Source organism: Choloepus didactylus, chromosome 4 (assembly GCF_015220235.1).
Source record: "Choloepus didactylus isolate mChoDid1 chromosome 4, mChoDid1.pri, whole genome shotgun sequence".
In the NCBI taxonomy this organism is placed as follows: domain Eukaryota; kingdom Metazoa; phylum Chordata; class Mammalia; order Pilosa; family Megalonychidae; genus Choloepus; species Choloepus didactylus.
The window spans coordinates 48,371,057-48,393,040 of NC_051310.1; the positions used below are offsets into that span (position 1 = coordinate 48,371,057).

The following is a 21,984-nucleotide window of genomic DNA, read 5'->3' on the forward strand; positions in this document are numbered from 1 at the left end:
TTTGCTTATAGCTTTTACTGAAAGTACTGTTTGGCTGAATATAAACATCATTGGCTCATGGCTACTTTATTGAATATCTTTAGATGTCCCATTATCTTCTAGCTTTGTGGAGAAATCTTAGATTCCCCAATTTTTCCCTCTTATTGAGTGACTCAAGTTTTTCACCTGTCTTTCTAAAGCTATCATTCTTTAACTTTACTAGGAGGTATATCAGTGTTGACTGTTCCAGGTCAATTATCTTGGCAAATGGTGAGTTCTTCCAAAATGTAGATTCATGTCTTTCATTCCAGGAAAATTTTCTTGAATAATATTGTTCAGTATTTGTTCTATGACATTATTTTTGTTCTTTTCTTCGGGAAGTCAAATGATACTTGTATTGGATCTCTTTTTGCCTATTCTTATATTATTTTCTCTCTGATTCTTTTAAACTATTGCTGTTACATTTTGTTTATTTTTCATATTTGTATACTCATTCTCCTTACTGTGTTTTCTACAGAGACTTTTTGTTTCTAGGGTTGTAATTTATCTTCATTTCTTTGATGGTTTTATTTTTACTTCTACTTCTTTCCTGGGTTCTTCTAGCCAACATTTCATTTTGTCCAGCTGCTTGGACATTTTTACTCTGATTTCTTGCATTTTACTTTGTGTTCTCTCTTCATAAAGGTGACTCCATTAAATTTTCTAATTCATAGCAAAATGTTTATCCACAATATTCATACATCACATGGAAACACTTTTTTTTCCTGCTGAATGAGATTCATCTGTTAATAAATTTTTCCCCCTTTTCTCCTCTATTTCTCTGGTATCTTTGATTAGACATGGTGCTAGGTTTTGTTTTTTGTTTTTTTTTAATTGATCATTATGTAAAGAGATGAATTTTTCTGTACCAGCTATTTGAAAGGGCCAAAGTGGTACTCCAGGCTGGACAGTCTTTACAGTGCAAAACTCATTCTTTCAACTGTTACAAAAGACCTGCAGATTCCTGCAAATATAACATTATCTGTATGTTCTTCACAAAACACTTAGCTTCTGTAATCTGAACTAAGTCCATGGGGGCTTTTGACATCCCTGGCTCACTCTCTTTTCTAACCCCTTTCATAGACATGAATATAGCTCTTTGCCCCTCAAGGTGTGTCTTTCACCTTCAAAAATTGTATTTTTGCCTGCAGTTTCTGAGATCTGTCACAACTGGACTCTGTCTTCTCAGCTTCTTTTTACGTCATCTCTTTGTCTCTTTTCTGAATGCTGCTGTTTTGGGTATCCTTTTTGAAATATTTTGGATATATGTCTTAGTTTTACTGAAAATATGGTTTATGTTTTTGTTTTCCATTTTTCTTTTAGATGGTTTTCACAAAGAGAAGAAAACTAGATTTATGCAAACATGATTGTATCAGAAATCTCAAAGAGATATTATTTTTAAAGAAGAAAAGAAAACATCAGATTGATTTTCCCAAACCTTCAATAGATGTTCCAGAATAGAAATTACTTGAGAAATGAAAGGTTTCAATATTTATAGGAACGGAGATGAAATTATTATTTTTTATAGCAAATACAAACCTCTCCTGGAGAGCAAGAGCAATTTATATGCTGCAAGGGAGAATTTTTCTCCCCAGTCAACTTCTAACTATAGCTTAGAAATGTATAAATGAAGGTTTTATAAGTGATAAGTTGTTTAAATGATAGTTGGATGCATCGGGGAAAATATCTTTCCTTGAAAAATGACCTCAATCACTTCCCAAATTGTGATGAAGTTCAGAGAATGGTGAAGGTGGCTGGGGGTTATCAAGAGGCACTCAGAATGAGAGTGGGATATAAGGGTGAGCATTAATGTCAGACATTGGAGAATGCTAGGAGAAATCAGGGAAGAAACACACAAAAACTTCCAAATAACCAACCTCTGGGTCTCTCTTAGAAGGGCCCAATTACATTTAGTACTCTGTGAATTTCATATAAAGTAGGCCTGGATTTTTCACCATGCGATACGTTGTTTGAGGTATATTATTAACAGTAAACAGTACAATAACAATTATGTCTTTAGAATAGAGTGTTTTAATATCCAGATGTTCCTATTGTGAGTCTTTTTAAGGTCATAAAAATAGATTTACATGCTTGATTTGAAACGATTCTTCTGATACTGCAGCTGGCTGATCTGGGCTGTGGAGAAGGCCGTGTGTGTGAGTCACAGTGCACGAAGTTCTGAGCCCTATTTCTGACACTCACGCACCCACATTGCTGATGCATGTGTGAAGGAGCAAATAAAATTTGACTGCATTATTAGAGATAAGTGTTGGGGAAACAGGATAGCTTTGGTTTTATGCTTTTGTTGTAACTTGTGGCTAATTACATCCTGTGTTATTCTATAATTGTGGCACATTTAATAAATAAAGTGATTTATTACTAATAAACAATATTTTATAGTACTTTCCAGCGCACAAAATGCTTTCATGTATATTATCTAGTTTGTGATTTCTTGGAGGTGTTTGGTTAACAAATTTGCCTAGGGACTCCTACAACATCATGTTATCAAGAAGGCAGTTTACTTCCTAGATACCTGATTTCAGATTGCAAAATTACATGTTAGCGAGAGTTGTGGTGCTAATACATTTGCTCAATAAGATATTTTTAGAAGCTGTCAGGGTAGAGTGAAATTGGAGTATGAAATGAGACTATAGAAACTTTTAAAGAGCTTTGATGGATAAAACTGTCTTTTATTTTAAAAATGAAAGCATGCTGAAGTCATCTTTTAAGGATGAGGTTGCAATCCTAACCTGGAAAAGCAGAGTTGTGTAAGGACACTGGAGGAAAATGCTTGAGGAATATATTAATATCTTCTTTCTAGCAAGAGAGTTGAGGTTGTTTCTCTCTCTCTCTCTCTCTCTCTCTCTCTCTCTCTCTCTTGTCTTTCTCACTAACAACACAAAAACACACAGAGTCAGGCCCAATGAGCTGGATTGTGCTTTTATCAGTCTTCCAGAGTTGTTCATGCAGTTTAAGGTTGTAACACATTTGAAAGCATTCTGCCCAGCACTGAGCTTATAAGTATGGAAGTTATCCTCTATGAATATTTCACCAATTTCCCTGGACCTCTGCAGAGATTAACATCCCTGTGAGAGAAACACTGATTCAGGCGTGATAGAGTGAGGTTTTTGGGCAATACTCACTGGTGAGTCCCTCTTCTGTGTGAGTCTGAATCACCTGAGATAATTGATGACAGAGTAGGGTAATTGCTAATCATGTCATGCATAGATGCAGAACTTGGATGGAGATGAGAGAACAGTGATTTGTAACACCAATGAAGAACTCTCTGTCAGGTTTGGGGGTTCAGAGAGAGAAGATGAGGGGGGCCCAAGTGAAAGGGGGGATGGTAGGACCTCTTCCATAGCCCCCAAATTCCTGCCAGAACCAACAGCTGGCCATCATTTCCTAACTTCTCAACTATACTCAACAGAGGGGATAAAACTTGGAGGAAGTACCTCCAAGATGGAGCACTTTCTCAGATGGCTTGCACCTCTGAATTCAGTGAGACGCAAACTTAAAATCCACTCATATCATGAGCCCCAAACTCTGCTCTGACTCATTCTTGTCCGAGGTGAGCTGAGAGCAGAAGGAGCGCTTCTGTGCCCTTCCTTTTCTCCTCCCTAGCTATCCCTCTCAGATATGCAAGGAGGGGAGGGCAGGAAATCATAAAACACCTTTGAAAGAAGCTATATTCTTCTGCCTTTGTTCCCTTGGCCTTCAGACCCAACACAGACCCAAACTAGGCTGCTCACATTATGAAGTAGGTTGCTTACATCCAAATCATCTCAGATCCTTTGAAGGGAAAGATGCCAAAATCATTTTGTAAAGTATACAGCAATGTTATATTTACACCTTGTCTAATCTAAATCCCTCAGTTTGCAGTTGAGATTGATCTCTTTGGGCTTGTCCATGGGAAATGGATAACGCAGTTCTTACCATTAGGACATCCATTGTGTTCCTGACACTGGAAGAGGTGCTAGATCCTTTTTTACTATACTCTGATGTTAGATATATCATCAGCATTTATTACCAAGTGCTTACTATAAGCGCATGTGTGACAGGGAAGGAGCCTTGCCTCATTAGGCTGAGCAGCCTGGCAGAGGGGATAAAAGCAGCTATTTTAGGGTTGGCATTCATGCAGCTGAGACATAAGAAAGAAGGTATAGGAAAGCTTGGGGAATCTTATTGCCTCACTAGACTGAGCACAACAATGTAGGTATTTAGAGATAGGGTATAGCTTCAGATTCTTTAGAAAATAATTCCATTTTTTTTCTTCTTATTTCTGTATCTTTATTCATTAAGGGATAGTGTGGATGAAGGAGAAAAGAGTTTGGGAAGTTAAGCTGAAACCACAATTTTTCATACTGCAGGGAAAACTCAGACCTGTTCTAAGAATACCCAGCTCTGTCTCCCACGTGAGGCGCCTACCCTGATTTAACAGAACTGAACTCCAGGCAGCCCAGCTTTCAACCAGCATCTCTCCTGGGCAACGAGATAGAGACACACAACCAAGGATTCCAGGGTCTGGGTGTTTCCTATGCCTGTCTTCAGCCCTAGGAGTATAGAGAATCTTCTTGTCTCTGAGACTTGATATTAAAATAAGAAAAGAACAGAAGTTAGGGGCGTGATAGTGGAGAATTTCTCTCTGCACCAAAAAATGGATTCTAATGAACCCAAATGGAAAGAGTAGCAAGGGGTTAGGGTTCAAAGTAACTTGTCCTTGAAGAATTGCAGAGAAAAATTTTACTTAACTTTCTCTTTTCATAGATTTGATAGACATTGCTCAGGGGTAGACTGGCTTTATTCCTTCAGAACCACTGCTTAATTCATCAGGGAAGAAATATGCAGTCCTTCCTCATTCCCCTTTCATCACAGCAAACTTTTCATAACTGCATTTCTATGATTCTCACCTATACTATTTAAATATATCTTAAGAATTTTTTTCCTAATAAAAGATAAAATTTCAATAGTATTAGCATGAAATTTAGCTTATTAGGAGCTGGTCAACTTGCTATACCTCTGCCTTGTTCTTATACATGCATTGTCTTTCATGTAGAATTCACCAGATAGAGGAGATTCGGGGGGGTGGGGGGCTCTTAACAAATGTGCCAAAGAAAGTGTAGGAACCTTAACAAAAGAAGTGGGAGAACATGAAAAGACTGGATAGAAAAATGCTAACAATTTTTAATGGACAGATGGATCATGCTGTGGACAGATCCTTCTCACCCTCAAAATGTTTTACTTTGTGCTCTCTTTCCCTGAGCTCAGAGTTAATTGCAGGTTTGTGGGAATAACTAGACAAGGGCTATAAAAGTGGTGCTAAGTGTCTCTGTCAAAAGAATAGAAATTCTCTCCTTCATTTCAGAGGGACAGGCTTCTAAACTCTTCCTGAGATAGTGAAAATCAGGAAAGTTGAAGGAGAAGGGATATTGGAAAGGAAAACTGTGGTATGATCATTAGCTCCTTATGATATTGAAGGCAAATAAAATGTGTTTTTCCAAGTGTTGCATGGATGCTTTGGAAGTTATACATCTATTTATCTATGCCCACAAGTCTCTTTCCACTTCTTCCCCACCCCCATAAGCTTTATTTACATCAGTTGAAGTTTTGGAAATCACTGGAGGATTCACATATAGAAATAGCACAATGTGAAGTAATTTCTTCTACTGTGTAAATTACTATATTTAAAGTTAGTTGATTTTGTAGGAAGGCCAAAAATAACTCATGGTCTCTTTCAAGGTATCTTTATAGCTTAGGACCTAAGATTTCTTCCTATGCCCAGAAAATCCACTGAGTTCTAGGTTACTTGGAATAGGATATCTTTTTTGAAACTGGAATTCAATCTGCAGTAATTGGTGAGGTTACTAAATAGGAAGTTTGGCTGCTGTGCACTGCCTGTAAGAAGCTTTCAGTGTGTTAAGTGGTGGGAAGTGAATGAAGCATTGAAAGTAACACAGAATGATTTGTAACCTACTAAGTCCTAAATCCTACTCAGACTAAATGTTAAAATGATAGAGGTTCAGTATTATAGAACACAGTGACCTGTGGTGACCACTGGACCAAAATGTTTCCTATAATACTGAAAAATACATTGACTTTAGGAGCCAAGATTGAGTATCGTTTTTCAGTAATTATATTAATTCTGGGATTCAAAGAAACCCTGTCTTTTCAGTCTTAACATGATATTATAATGTAAATCAAGCTGGGAATAATTTAATTAACAAGAGATAAATCTTTTTTATAGAGATTTATTAGAAGTTGGGAGAGAAATGGAATACTCTCATTTTGGTGACTTCAGATCTGTACATTTAGTAGGGCTGACCTAAGTTTCTTTGAAAACAGGGGAACAAAAGTAAAAGATAGAGGTGGTGTAAAGAGTTTATGAAGTTTAAACTTCCACATCCTGTTAGGGCTGCACCCAACCAAGTTGACGAGATATCCATTCCAGTCAAAAAATTACGAAAGCTACTTTGCACTGTCTGTGGATTTGCAATTTGAGTTGTTCAAGATTGACTTAAAGTGAATTTATATGAGTCTGCCCATAAAAATTGAGGAAAGAATAGTTCAAATATCTGGGTGAATAGTCTGATGATGACAAACATGAAACTTTCCCTGGTCTTCAAGTACATTAAGAACCGTTATTCTGAGGATGGAAATGAGGTTTTCTCCAACTGTGCTGAGCTCGAGGGAGAGGAAATGGTTTGATCTGCAGCATGATAGATTCAGTTTATATAAAGAGAGAACCTTGTGTGGAGAGTTAATAAGAGGGAAAATGAATGAAATGAATAGATCAGACTCTCTATAGCAAGGTTTGTGCCTAATATTGACACTTAAGATTTAACACCCACTCTCTGTCTTTTTTGAAAAGTTTGGTTAAAAACACATTTACCATTGAAAACTCTTAAGGCTCTCACTTAGCAGCTTGAACTATTGTAAATGTCATATGAAATTCATCTTATGAATTTTAGTTGAGGAAAAAAGCATTTATGGTTAATAGTGCAAGCTAATCCAGTATAAGCAGAGAGAAGGAGTCTTAAGGAAAGAAAGCATAGCCTTTTTCTTCTAATAGCTCTTACATTGACAAGTGTAAATTTCCTCATTATTAATATATATGAACATGTTTATTGCATCTCTTGCAAGCATACTGGCTGAAAATTGGTATATTTCTGAGAAGTGAATAATTGCATTTTATAAACATCATACATAATTCTCACGAAGTTTACACTTGATATACTGAAAGGAGATTGACTGCCTGTTATTTTTCCTCTTAATTAATCTCATTACTTGACAAAATGTTATACAGCACATCCTTCTTTAAGGAATTAAATTTTTCTATTTGCCTCGAGGATACACAATCCAAAAATGGCATGTAAAACAGAAATCTTTAGAATAATTAGGAAAACAACTTTTTACTGGTTAAAACATTCAGAATTCACAAGTTTGAAATTTGCATGGAATCAAAACCATTTGGAATTTTTCCCTAGAACAATTATTTTACAAGTTTTAAGTAAGGCCAATACAGTATTCCTGAATGTATGTTCATGATGCTTAGGACATATCCTTTTAGGATAATTTCAATGTAGAAAATTATCCTGTTTACATAGGATGATAATTTCAGTGTACTGCAGTGGTTAAGTGTCTGAGACCTCTGAATGATATCCTTTCATTCATTCATTCATTCATTCATTTAATAAACATATTTGAGTGCTTGAAGAGTTGTGGGCTCTCTCCCAAGCACTAGGTATATAAGAATAAACAAGATAGAAAGAACATTCTAGGGGAAGACAAGCAACGGATGATAAAATAACTAAGATAATAACTATAGAGAAAATAAACAGTTTATGAGAGGGAAACCTGTTTTAGTCAGGGAGTTCTCACCACCGAGGAGGTGACATTTGAGCTGATAAACTTGAATAACAATCCTGCCATTTCCATTGGACAAAGTACTTCTCTGAGCTTCAGTTTTCTCATCTGTGAAATGGGGATACCTTCTACCTAGAGATATTATGAGGTTCAAACAAGATAGCAAAGATAACACAGAGTTTTACATATCATAAATACTCAGTAAATTAATATTAGCTAACTACTTTTTAATTAATAAACTATTAATATCACTGAAAAATATTGGGTACCATTTTGACAATTTTGATGCATTCATTCTTATGCTCCAGTGACACTAAGCATTTTTTTGTTTTGTTTTGTTTGCAAGTAGTATCATGGTCTGAGGTCGAATGTACCAATTTTTATTAAAACAGCTGGAGAGATTCCAAACAAAGTCTTGGTCCTCATTAGCAGGAATTCTCATCTGTTGGTTGTACAGATAAAAATGTCTGAGTCCCAGTTACAAAATTCCTGTCTTTCCTGAATTTACACACTTTTTTTTTCAGAGATCAAATACTAGCCAAAGGAGAAGCATTCTCTGACCCTGGGAAACTGTACGTTAGGATTTTTTCTGTTTTTGTTTTTCTCTCCTTTTCTCCAAATGTTAGGTCAAAGCAAGAAGAAAAAAAAAAAAAAAAAAAAGAGAAGGATTTATAGAGGGGGGAAACAGATGTTTACTGTTTGTTTCAGAATCGTAGGGCTGGGTGGTTATAGAAGAATAATAATAGTGTCCAAGACAGAACAATTCCAAGAAGCCCAGACTCTTTCCTGTATTTTAAGACTCTACTTCTTCCCATGAGAGTAGGTGTTCTGTAATTTTCCTCAGAGACCCCTCCAAATGTCTTACAGCCATGCTGACTATTCACTTTATAGGCAGCAGGCTCAGTGAACAGCGATTCACACTTGTGCTGGTTTGGATATATTATGTCCCCCAAATGCCATTATCTTTGATGCAGTCTTGTGTGGGCAGATGTATTAGTGTTGATTAGATTGTAATTCTTTGAGTGTTTCCATGGAGATGCGACCCACCCGACTGTGGGTGATTACTCTGATTAGATAATTTCCATGGAGGTGTGGGCCCACCCATTCATCATGGGCCTTGATTAGTTCACAAGAGCCCTATATAAGCTCCGACAGAAGGAGCGAGCTTGCTATAGCCAAGAGGGACACTTAGAAGAACACACAGGAGCTGAGAGAGGAGCTGCAGCTTACAGAGACATTTTGGAGATGGCCTTTGAAAGCAGTCTTTTGCTCCTGAGAAGCTAAGAGAGGACAAACGTCGCAAGAGCAACTAAGAGTGACATTTTTGAGAAGCTGCAGCCTACAGAGGAATGTCCTGTGAGAAAGCCATTTTGAAACCAGAACTCCGGAGCAGACACCAGCCATGTGTCTTCACAGCTAACAGGTTTTCCAGACACCATTCTCCATTGAAGGCTATTCTCCAGTGAAGGTACCCGTTTGTTGATGTGTTACCTTGGACAGTTTATAGCCTTAAGACTGTAATTGTGTAACCTAATAAACCTCCTTTTATAAAAGTCAATCCAGTTCTGGTGTCTTGCATTCTGGCAGCATTAGCAAACCGGAACAGATTTTGGTACTGAGAGTGGGGTGCTGCTGTGTTTGCAAATACCAAACATGTTGGAACGGCTTTTTAAATGGATAAGGGGAAGATTCTGGAAGAGTTGCGAGGAGCTCAATAGAAAAGGCCTAAACTGTTTTGAAGAGGCTGTTGGTAGAAATATGGACTCTAAAGATACTTCTGATGAGGCCTTGAGCAGAAATGATGAATGTGTTGTTGCAAACTGGAAGGAAGGCAATCCTTGTTTTAAAGTGGCAGAGAATTTTGCAAAATTGTGTCCTGGCATCAGATGGAAGGCAGTATTTGAAAACAATGACCTGGGATACTTAGCTGAAGAGATTTTGACACTAACTATTGAGAGTGTGGCCTGGCTTCTCTTTGAGGCTTATAGTAAAATGCAACAGGACAGAGATAAGCTAAGAAATGAACTCTTGGGTACAAAGAAACCAGAAACTGTGGTTTGGAAAACTCTGAGTTTCCAAAATGTGAGACCCCAGAAATTATAGCCCCACGTGAAGAATTAACCAAACATAAAACCCGACCGCCATTTCAGTACAAGCCAAGATTGGAGATGGAGTTATCCAGAAAAGATTTATGGAAACTGCTGTTGTCTGATGGTTTTGACCCCTGTGTACTTCATGCCAAGCCAACAAGATTTTTGTGAAATCTATTTAAATGGAGACATTGCCAGTCTGGACTGGATGGGACACAGAAGGGATGAATTGAAGGAAATATTTCTTCAAAGACAGAGCCATGGAGGTTGAGGTCTGGAGTCAAGAGATCTTGGGCTAGGAGAGCAGAGTGGCTCACACACATGGAAAGGGTGAGTTTGCCTCAGAGGTCGTAGGTGGGCTTTCTGCCTCGATGTTTAGGAAGAGTGCTGTCACCTCAGGCCCCAGAGAGGGTGGAGCACATTCCCTGGGGATTTGGGAGAGCCTGGCCACCACCCCACTGTACTGAAGGGGTTGAGTGTGTGCCCTGGAGATGGAAGAGAATCCGGGAGCTGCCCCAATGTTTGAGGAGGGTGGGGCCAAGAAGGTGGTCTCCCCAATGTGTGGATATGTTGGAGCACTCACCTTAGTGTTTGAAGAGAAAAGGGCTGCTGCAAAGACCCTTGGGAAGTGTGGGACAGCTGCTCTCTCAAGCCCCAAGGATAAAACAAAGTTCTGTAAATGACTCTCAGACTTTGAAATCTAATGGAGTTTGCTCTGCAGGTTTTAGGAATTATTCGGTCCCTTAAACCCTGTTTTCCTTTCAGTTTCTCCTTATGGCAATGGGAATGTTTATCCTATGACTGTTCCTCCTTTGCATATTGGAAGCAGATAATTTGTTCTAAGTTTCACAGGTCCACAGCTAGAGGAGAAATTTTCGTTAGGACAGACCACACCTGTAACTAATTTTGACAGGATCTTGTACTTACTTATTGTTACCGAAATGATTTAAGTTTTTGTGATATTGTGATGGGATGAATGTTCATTGTATATGGAAAGATCATGTCATTTTGGGGTCCAGGGGGTGGAATGTGCTGGTTTGGATGTATTATGTTCCCTAAAGTGCCATTATCTTTGATGTAATCTTGTGTGCGCTGACATATTAGTGTTGATTAGATTGTAATTCTTTGAGTGTTTCCATGGAGATGAGACCCACCCAACTGTATGTGATAACTCTGATTAGATAATTTCCATGGAAGCATGGCCCTGTCCATTCAGCATAGGCCTTGATTAGTTTACTAGAGCACTATATAAGCTCAGACAGAAGGAGCAAGCTTGCTACATCCAAGAGGGACACTTAGAAGAACACATAGGAACTGAGAGAGGAGCTTGCCTTTGAGCTTACAGAGACATTTTGGAGACAGCCTTTGAAAGCAGTCTTTTGCTCCTGAGAAGCTAAGAGAGGACAAATGCCTCAAGAGCAACTGAGAGTGGCATTTTGAAGAGGAGCTGCAGCCTAGAGAGGAATGTCCTGGGAGAAAGCCATTTTGAAACCAGAACTCCAGAGCAGATGCCAGCCATGTGTCTTCACAGCTAACAGAGGTTTTCCGGACGCCATTGGCCATTCTCCAGTGAAGGTACCTGATTGTTGATGCATTACCTTGTACACTTTATGGCCTGAAGACTGTAACTGTGTAACCAAATAAACCCCTTTTTATAAAAGCCAATCTATTTCTGGTGTTTTGCATTCCGGCAGCATTAGCAAACTGCAACAACACTTAAGAAGAATGCCAGCCATGCCTGAGGCTTTTCTCCCAGTAGCTGGTGCTTGGTACACATGAGTTTGCCTGGTCACTCTTTCTGCCATGCTTTCCAGTTCCCTCTGGTTTCTGTTCTGAGGCTCCGAGGCCTCTCTGCCCACCCTGTGCATGCCGTTTTCCAGCATTTTCTGATTCTCAGCCATATATATTCTCTTTCTTCTAGGATCTCTCCATGTTCCAGCCATGGATACAGACCTTGTTATGAGTGCCCTGGTTCTGCATTTAGGAATTTACCAGCTATTTCTGAAATGTCCTAAAGGCTTCTTCTGACCATCACAATCTCTCCTGTTAGAAGCTATCAAGTCAATATACATACTCTTAAGTCAATATGTGTGTGTGTGTGTGTGTGTGTGTGTGTGTGTATGTGTATCTGTTTTTTAAATTGCATTTTACTGATCAATGGTTGATTATGGAATTGTTCCTTTTAGCTTGATTTATAGGCATTTAGAAACTTTATAGCAAAAGGAAGGACTTTCCAAATTTGCTTAATTACATTAGATTGAAGTATATGGACTTGCAGTGTTCAACTGGTTTTGACTCTCAAAATGGCAGTTCTTAGGTTCCACCTAATAAAAAATGCCTAGGGTGCATGTTGAACATTTTTATTCATGGCTCCTTCTCTCAGAGGGTCTGGTTTGGTAGCCTAGGCCAGGAACTAAGAATCTGCTTTTTTTTAACAAATAGGTTTTTCTTATGACCAGACAAGTTTGTGAAATAGAGGTAAGTCATTTATAGTTGAATAGCTAATTAAATATGGTGCTTAGCGGGGTTTATAATGTTTATCTGGAACTATTATATTTGAAATAAGCATTTGAACTTGGTGACTATGGTCATTTGAAGTAAGCATTTGAACTTGGCGACTATGGTCATTTGAACTTGACGCTCCTTCTTTGGGCGCACAGCTAACCTCGCTTGCAGTTATATGTGGTCTTGGGTCTCAGTTCTCTCCAATAAAATGTGATTGGTGGTTATGCATGCCACTTATAGTCCTGGCCCACACCACCACACCTGGCCCTCACTCCTTCATATTATTTCATCTTACAATATATAGATGCAGAACACTACAAAGTCCTAGGGTATAGTAGAGACTCATGATGGAAAAAGTAGATCCCCGAATGACCACATGGAACCAAACCCTCTCACCAACCTGAATACCTGCCCAAGTCTGTGATGTGAGCAAGAAATTGATTTCTAATAGTCTGAACCATTATATTGTTGGGTATATTTGTCACAGCATTTTAGCCCACTTAGTAGTGTTGTGTCATCATTATAAAAACCTATAGCTACTTGTTAAATTGTAATTTGAAAGTTATCACTTTTTTGTAAATATATTTCACAACAAGGAAATAACTGAAACTATGATACTGTAACTCATAACATTTTTGGAAATTTCCTATATAACTACTTGTTAAATATTTTGAAAGATACTGCCTTTTTGCATATATGTTATATTTCATAATAAGGAAATAACTGAAACTGTGGAGCTGTAACCCATGACATTCTTTGAAATTTGCTCTCTAACTTCTTATTAAATTGTACTTGGAAAGTTATTACTTCTATGTTTATATGTTATATTCCACAATAAAAAAAATCATTAAAAAAAAGAAACTAAGGAGGTAACCCTTCTACCCCCAAATTGTTTTTTGCTTTGTAGACATGCACTTTTTTGGAGGTTTGTTTTGTTGGTCATCTACATGATGAATAGTAAGGCTAAAGAAAAAATAATAATACCAAGATAACTCTTCACTCAGCCACAGTGTATCTGTGCACAACCTTGTATGTTTGTCTTTCTTGTATCTGAGAAAATGAAGATGCACGTGTTGAATAAGCTCAGACACAAAATTCATAACAAGAGAACTTGTTTGCTATGCATTCTTTATTAAAAAGAAAACAACAACCTTAGAAACCTGCGCTGCTGGTTGAGCAGTTAGATGGCAGGTGGCGAGAAAACAGAGCAAGATGGAAAGTTGAAGATCTCTCTTTTACTGTGGTAAAACATTTTGTAAAACTGTTGGCTGTGGAGCCTGGAAGATAAACCAAATTCCTAAATTCCTATTGAGTCTATCATATTGGATTAAAGGTTGGAAAAAGCCAGAATGTTAGTATGTGTTAGTTGTTCCTGTGTTCCTGTGTTTAGCAAGGTGTTGCGAGAAAGAGAAGAGCTGAATTGGCTGTTTTTTTTAAAGCACAGATTGATGGAGCACACATATTAAAGGCCTCAGAGAGTTGGAAAAATTGACTGTCTCTGGATCCCACAAATAGAAGATACAATTTAAAAAGGTGTTGAGCAAAAATTTTATGAAGACTTCTCTGTTAAAACAGGAAAATCAGCTCAGTGCTAAAGATACTGCCTTCTAATATAAGCCTCCTGTTTCCTATGGCCTCCAGGTAGCTATCATTAATTTGAGATGGAAAGGTATTGGCTAGAGGAAGCAGGCAAAGAAAACATATTTAAGAAGTATGTAGAGGAGAGACATACTTTGGTCTTTGATGTGATTACCAGCACATGGAACTTACTAGAAGCCTGTTAAGTTTTTATGGGAGCAGTATTTTCAAATAAACTCCAAGCCTGGACTAAAAATGCTTATGACTATAGAACAACACTTGAGGCCCCTAAATTGCACAAGCAAGAAATAGGCTCTAAAAGCTGTTCAAACCCCCAAGAAAGGGCCAATTCAGATATGGGTCATGAAAGATAGTGGACAAGGAGGAATAACATTCCAAAAGGTTATTTGGGGGTATTTGTCACAGGAGCTTGGCATAACCTAAGTAATATAGTAGAAATTTGATTAATATAATCAGCTGTAAGCTCATGAGCTACTTATTGTTTTTAGTGTTCCATGACCTCCCTTTTCTCAATTACAAGCTATTTGACCTTGGGCAAATTGACTATTATCTTTGTACCTTGGTTTCCTAATCAGTAAAACTGGGGAAATAAAGCAACTACTTCACAGGATTATCATAAGGAGACAATGAGTTGAATATGAAAAATACTTCAAATATGTTTGAAATTTAGCAAGCACTATATATACAGGTATAGCTATTGTTATGGTTACTGACATATTCTAATGGCATTTCAGTTTCATAATTAATACCACCATGCTGCTTGTAGGAGAACACATGGCTATAATGAAATTCATACTGAGATGGGGAATGAAGACCATGATAGATAAAACAATATTATGACCCAAGACAAAATGCATATGAATCAGGTCTTTTCTTTTTTTGGTGAAAATGGGCATATCCAAAAAGTTGGTGGACTTCAAAGAATTCAGCAACAATGCCAGACCATTCTGTGAATCAGAGTTGGCCCCTATTGAATTCAAGATGGGATTTGTCCAGATAGCATTTTACAAAGAAAATTAACTTTTTGGATTCTGCTAACTAACCCAAATCGTGCTATGGATTTTTGTTTGTGGGAAAGTAAAATTTTAGCCCAATCTGAATCTGTCCCTTACACAAAGGTTAGGTACTTATGGGCCTTGTGCTTAACATTTCTGAGGAAGACAATTTCTGGCTTGTTTTTTTACCTGTCCTGTCTTGAGAGGCTGTATATATGTTTGTTGCCCACCTCTTGCTGCCTTTGTAGAACAGGGCAAGCATACCCCAAAAATATAGATGTGCAATTTACTGAGCCATCTCTAGAGCCAAATTTTCTATTTGCCCAGAAAGGAAAAGGAGATGGCAGATTTTGAAAAATTTATCCCAGAATTACTGTTTATGTGAAGCCCAAATTCAATATGGAGGTAGGCAGTAAAATTTAGGAAGCATTTTCTAGCCTGGACAGTGAAGGGAGCCAAGTTGTGTGGAGCTAAGAGGCTTGTATACAGGAAGCCTGTCCACTAAGGCCTGAATTGGTCACAGTCTTTCCTTTGGTGCCAGCTAAAGCTGGAATGCAGGAGGGTCACTGGCTACAGATGCAGATTCCAACCTTGGGAACTTGGCTTTTCTTGCGCCACTCTGCTCACAGATACTTAATTTTCTTTTTCCCTCTCCTATTCTTCTTCCTAACAAGTGGAGCTCACCGTTTACCATCTCTACAGTATGTCTTCACTTTCTGAGTGTAATTTCCACCGCTGAAGCCCCTGAATGTGTTTTTTTTTCTCCCACTCTGGCAATTAAGACTGTAACTGAGTCTACTTTAGAATGATTTTCATTTAATGTGGTGAAAAAAGTTAGAAGTGACTTTTAATTCTCTGTAAAAACAAAATTTCCTTTTACAACTCATTCAGATGTTAGGGTTACTAGACTTTTCCTGTTCTCCATGAATTATTTTAATTTCCTGTGTAGGCAGGCTGGGTTTGCAAATAGTGACTTAAAGTGAGTTTTCAAAGTAGGTGGCTTTTGACCAAGAAACTCTTGGACAGATGGGTGAAGGAAGAAAGTTCTGCAGATGAAATTAATTCTAATACAGAGGATGGTGAAAATAGTGAATCAGGTATGTCATGCATGGGTTTCAGCTATGTGGGCTTATTTTACATACCCTTGCGCACAAACATACAAACTACATGCGCAATCAAACTAACTCAACACACTAACTAAACTCAAAATGGAAGTCTTATCCTTATGTCACAGATCATGTGAAACATTTATTGATAAGGATATTTTACCAGTTGAGGTATCTGCTATAAAACCTAAAGCTAGAGATAGGAGAAAGATAGAATCTGAGAGGAAAAGTGGCTATTCCAAGTTAAGTTATGAAGGCTCTAAAAGTTTTAGAACATCTGGAGTCATCCCTGGTAGGGAGTAGAAAGCTGGTCCCAGGGATGAGTGCTAAGGCATACTAGTCAAAAGCAGGATTGACATTTTCTACCTTCAACCCTTGGCCCTGATCTTTAGTCTTAGGCCTTCACGGAGCCTTGGACTACTCTGAGACATGCTCTGTACATAACAACTACAAGTGTTTGAGAAGGCCACCCAAAATTGAAGTCTGCTTTAGAATGTAATGCAAATGGAAGAATTTGAGTACATTTCCCCTTTTTCCAAATCACACTTACATATAATAGAGTTAAATTATTCAATAGATGGGACACTGTCCACGTAGGTCTAGAAAGTTCAATGCTGTATTATAATTAGAGTAGAGATAAAGTGATGTATTAAGATGTGAACAAAACCGTTGAAAAATATCATAATTTTTATAGATATTTTAAATGTTAATTCCTAAAGAAATAACTATTGGGCCAGCAATTTTTTTGTTCATTTATTCATCAAAATTTTAATGGAGCAGAAACTAAGTGGCTGGAGGAGTTGAGATGATTAAGACATTCTTTCTTTAGTTCATTTATTCAATGAATATCTCTTGAGAGTCTACTATATGCCAGGCTCTGTTTGAGAAGCCGCGGTCAGAGCAGTGAACAAGAACAAGTCTTTTCCCTCATGGAGTTTACATTCCAGTTGGGATAAAAATGATAAATAAGTAAATACATGTTTTCAGGTAGTGTTAAATGTTAGGGAGAAAAATGTAGCAGGTTAAAGAGTGACTCTGTGTGTGTATGTCTGTGCACACATTAAGTAATGTGGCCAATTGAAGGCCTTTCTGGGGGAGGATCTGGAGGAATGAATTTCAGGAAGGGGTGAGAGCAATACAAGCTCTTCAAGGAAGAAAGGAGCTTGGTGTGTCTGCTGAATAGTGGGATGGCTGGTATGGCTAGAGCAGAAAGACTGAAGAGGAGAATGTTAGGAGATGAGGTTGGACAGATAACAGGGCCAAGTCATGGAATGTCTTTTAGACCCTGATAAAGGATGGGGTCTGAGTATGAAGGGAAGCGATGGGAGGATTTGTAATGTGGATATACCCTCTGCCCGCTGTGTGGAGAGTTGACTATAGGGGGGCAAGTGTGGAAGCAGAAAAATGGAGGCAATTACAGTAGTTTAGATGAGAGATGATAGTGACTTGGACAGAAGTGAAAGCAATGGAGGTGGTGAGAAGTGATCAGATTTGAGATATGTATTGAGTGTAGAGCTGACTGGTAGTAGAGAAGGATAATAATGGTCTGAATGGTGGAGGAGGGAGGTGTTGTCAAAGGAAGAAAGGAGTCACAGATAATACTAACGCTTTTGTTCTCAGCAACTAGGTGGAAGATAACAGCCATGCACCTAACTGGGAGAAGACTAGGGGAGGAGCAGATTGGAGCAAATAAAAAATTGTGTTTTGGGCAGGTTAAGTTTGGGATCCCTGTTAGATATCTAAATGGGCAGTTAGATATGAGTGTGGGCCTCTGGAGGTGCCAGGGGTATTAGTGGTGTTAGGAGTGGAGATACAAATTTGGGAGTCATCAGTATAAATGAGATTTAAAGCAAGAGACTGGGTGCAATCAACCAGGGCATAGGCATAAATAGAGAGGAACAGAGGATCAAAGGGCTGGACACTAAGCGAATGCCCACATTTAGTGGTGGCGAAGAGATGAAGGAGGCAGCAAAGGAGATGTAGGGAGATTTTCCGGCAAGAAAAATATCTATTATATACTTCACATACCCTACTCCTTCAGGAGAATACTACTGGAATTATGTTATATCTTTCTTTGATGCAGTCTTTATCTTTTAATTAAGTTTAATTCCTTTTCAGAGTTGTATGTAAGTTTAAGACCCTATTGTTATTAATAATAATAGCTAATATGTACCTAACACCATATGTGAGGTACTGTTATAAGTACTTTACACGGATTAATTTATTTTGTTCTCACAAACAATCTGTGAGACAGATGCTTTCATTGTCCATGTTTTCAATGTGATAATTGAGGCACAGAGAGTTTAGATAACTTGCTTATTACACAGTTAATAAATGGCAGAGCCAGTTTATAGATAATGGACTATCTGGCTTAAGAACTCACCATCTTAAACAGTACACTGTATTTTCATCCATACTATTTTATCTCTGCTTTCCTGGGATGGTCAGCTATGAGTGAAAAATCTTTTTCAATCTGGACTGCAATTTTCTAGACTCATAACCTAATTGTCATTTTGAAATGTGCCAGTAGGACCCAGGAACTGGATATTCAAATGCAGAAGAGGTCAATTTTTTTTTTTTTTTAACAATTGAGGGTGTATTCTCATCTGACTGCATAGAGATTCACATTCAATCAGATCCCACATAGAAATCTGGTGGTAAAAGGAGCTAGTGTCTTTGCTATAGAGACGATCCCTCTGCTAATAGAAATGGTTACTTCATCATGATCCTGGATGCATGTTCCCCTTTTAATCTAACTGAAAACACATGAGATGATTGTGGAGTTGAAGAGGTTCAAAGTGTAAATCAAAGCAACAGTGTTCAGAAATGCCTACTATGTGCAAAATATTTCGTTGGATACAATGGCTGTGATTCCTTGGGAGCTAAAATAGAATCTTCAAGATGCTTTGATATTTAAACAACAGCAAGTATGTACATAATAGAAATATAAAATAATTTGATCCCAGTGGAATCTAGTTGTGGTTCAGCCTTTGTTTGATCTCAAATTTGTTTTTTAGTGGGCTGATTTTACCTTTAAAGATGGTTTTATCCTTTTTCTTCCCGACATACACTGTAACTGCTTTGCCCAATGCATGGGGATTTGGATTCATAATTTTCATAAACTTTTAGTAGATTTTGAGTTCCACCCTTGATCTAGAAGTTTATGAAATAAGGTTTCCCTTTCCTGGTGGAAAGAAGGTCTAGAGTAAGCAATCTTTACTGAGATATTTTCAGGTCAAGACTCTGAGTAGCTTTCTTAAGGCACAGACTTATTAATTTTGAAGTTACTTTTTTTCTCAAGATGAAATCTGCCTGTTCTTTTCTTTATTCTGTTCTCATTAAAAGGTTCTTCTCTGGGCATAGTCATTATACTTTCAGAAAAGCTTAAGGGAGTCCACATTGGAATTTGCTGTTAACTTCTGCAAATATAGAAAAACCTGTTGGAAAACGGCTACTATTTTCAAAATTATGGTTTTGTCTCTATCTGCTATGTAATATTGTTATAAATCATGTAAATGTAGGTGGAGGAGGGGTAGTAGGTGACTGTTTAGCTCTGGGAAAGAAGCTACTTCCTATGGAAAAAGGATTTCAAATGGCCACAGCACAAACCAAACACTCGCATTGGTTTCCTGTGGGCCATTTCCCTTGGCTGAACCTGACCTGAAGCTGTGTAAGAGGGAGAGAAATTTTCCTTGTTCAAAATCTCAAATCTCTGATAATTTGCCACATCTATCAGTATGTTTTAAAAAGTTATAAAATATAGGCTAATGTAAGTTTGAAGAATTTCATGAACTTGCTTTTGAGGAACTTAAGATTTGGTTTGGAAATAAAGAGGAAAAGTAAGAGTCAAAAGGAAAAACTTAGATCGTGCTATCACACTGACAAGTACACCTACAAACTTCAGAACACTCAAAATATGTCTGCTGAAAGAATTAAGTTGTGACTACAGTATCTTAACTATCATGCTTTAAAATATATTATGCACAATTTTGTCCTTTCTGGACATACTTAAAAATAATTCAGATTTTATTTTTATCTTTCCTTTAATTTTTTAAACATGGAAATTAAAAATATTACTTTTAATCAAGACACAGATTGCCTAACAGATATCTAAAACCTTTTAACCCCCCCCCCCCACCTAAAACCCCAGGAAAATGAAAGGACAGTATTATGGCATCAGTTGTTATTGAAAATGAGTGTTCTAATATTTATTAATCTTCTCATTTTCATTTATGAATGGCATGAGTTGAAAAGTGGCAAGAAAACTTCTTTCACCTATTGTGTCTAGTGGTTTGTTTTTGTTTTTGTTTTTTTTTTTGAAAAAGAATTGTGATACAATTACACTATATTTTAAAATGTTCACAATGAAAGTTTGATGAATCTTCAGGTAAATGTTGCTTAAAATCTCTGGCTCCAAAGCCTAGAGGACAGTTCAGAGTATTTCCCTAGCATTTCTTTGCTTGAAGGAAGAGAGATGAAAGTATTACAGTATAAATTAATGTACAAATTGTTCTAACAATCCCAGCAAACTTCTTGGTTTTATCTTGTTAATGCTACCTGGTTACTGCCAGGTGCCGTACCCAATGACATTAGAAATAAGCCAGTCCCCTCCGAACTTAGGGAGGGGACTCCCACATCAGTCACCCCGTATGCCGAGGAAGGTTTTTCACCTTTGCTTACCTGCATAGTGGTCAAACACGGTGGGCACATATTCCTCTGGGAACGCATCATTGGCGTAGCTCATCAGCAAGCAGGTTTTCCCCACGGCACCGTCACCCACCACCACACACTTCAACATCTTCTTCTCGTCGTTGCCACTGCAGCCGCAGCTGCTGTCATTTCCCTCTTTGCAGTTCATTCTTGCCGCTCCAGCTGCCGCGACTCCCGCCGCTGCTATTGCTTCTCCCGTTTCTTCCAAAGCCCATGAAACGGTGGGTCGCGAGTGCCGGGCTTGAGTTTACTCTAATTCTGGGTACCCTGGATCACACAGACATGACCGAGGTAGCTGGCATATGCCTCGCTTACCATACTGGTAAAGAAAGGTAACACACACTTGGTGGGGTTATTTAAAGGGTCTCTCCCTTTTCCCTGTCAGTTTGAGTTAAGAAACCCTCATTTTCACAGATTTCCAGGGACTTCCTGGCAGTCTAGAAATTTGAGCAGCCTGGTTCACTCTGCCTCTCCTTCTTCCAGCCTGGCTGGAGACACGGTGGAATTCTGCTAAGTCTTTCCCATTTTCCACTTCATATCTAACATGGAGGAAAGCTGGGCTTTTTAGTGGAGTTTTTCCTTTGCTTCCTCCAGCTTGCCGAGTGTCAGGAAATCATGGGTTTCCTGCTGCATTCCTTATTAGGATCAGTGGGCTGGGGAAGGCTGCAACAATGGGATCTCTATGTGTGTGTTTGTACTTCTGCCAGGACATGGAGTGGGAAAACACTAGGGGTCCCACTACAGACTCAAGCTGTCAGACTTCCTGTTTCATCCACGGCTTGTGGGGCTGTTTGCCCGTGGCTGGCTGGGAAGAAGCTGACGAAAGGATGAAAACCAGGGAGTACTGTCTGCCACAGCAACAGAGAGGAACGGTTTAAGTGAGCAAGAGAGAACCATACCAGCAATTGTAGGATAACATATGACATCACCCCTCGCTGAGTCACCGGTTAAAAGCTCTGCAAATTAAAAACGGACAGCTACTCACGCTTAAATAAGAAGCCTTAAGCAATTCTTCTCTGCAATAAAGAAGAAAACCCTCCAGAGTTATATTGCTTGAAAGGGAATAGTTTTTGTAGGTTGTAGGTATTATTTGTGTGA

The 21,984-nt window shown here is 38.3% G+C and overlaps 1 protein-coding gene across 1 annotated transcript in view; it reads right to left on the reverse strand.

Annotated features, from left to right (window-relative positions):
• Positions 1–21,483, reverse strand: part of RHOJ (ras homolog family member J) — a 100,203-nt gene extending 78,720 nt beyond the window's left edge. Inside the window, exon 1 of the mRNA XM_037832576.1 lies at positions 20,857–21,483. Coding sequence (XP_037688504.1) covers positions 20,857–21,034 — 178 coding nt within the window. The 5' untranslated portion in view covers positions 21,035–21,483. The remainder of the gene's footprint in view (positions 1–20,856) is intronic.
• Between the last annotated feature and the right edge of the window lie 501 nt (positions 21,484–21,984).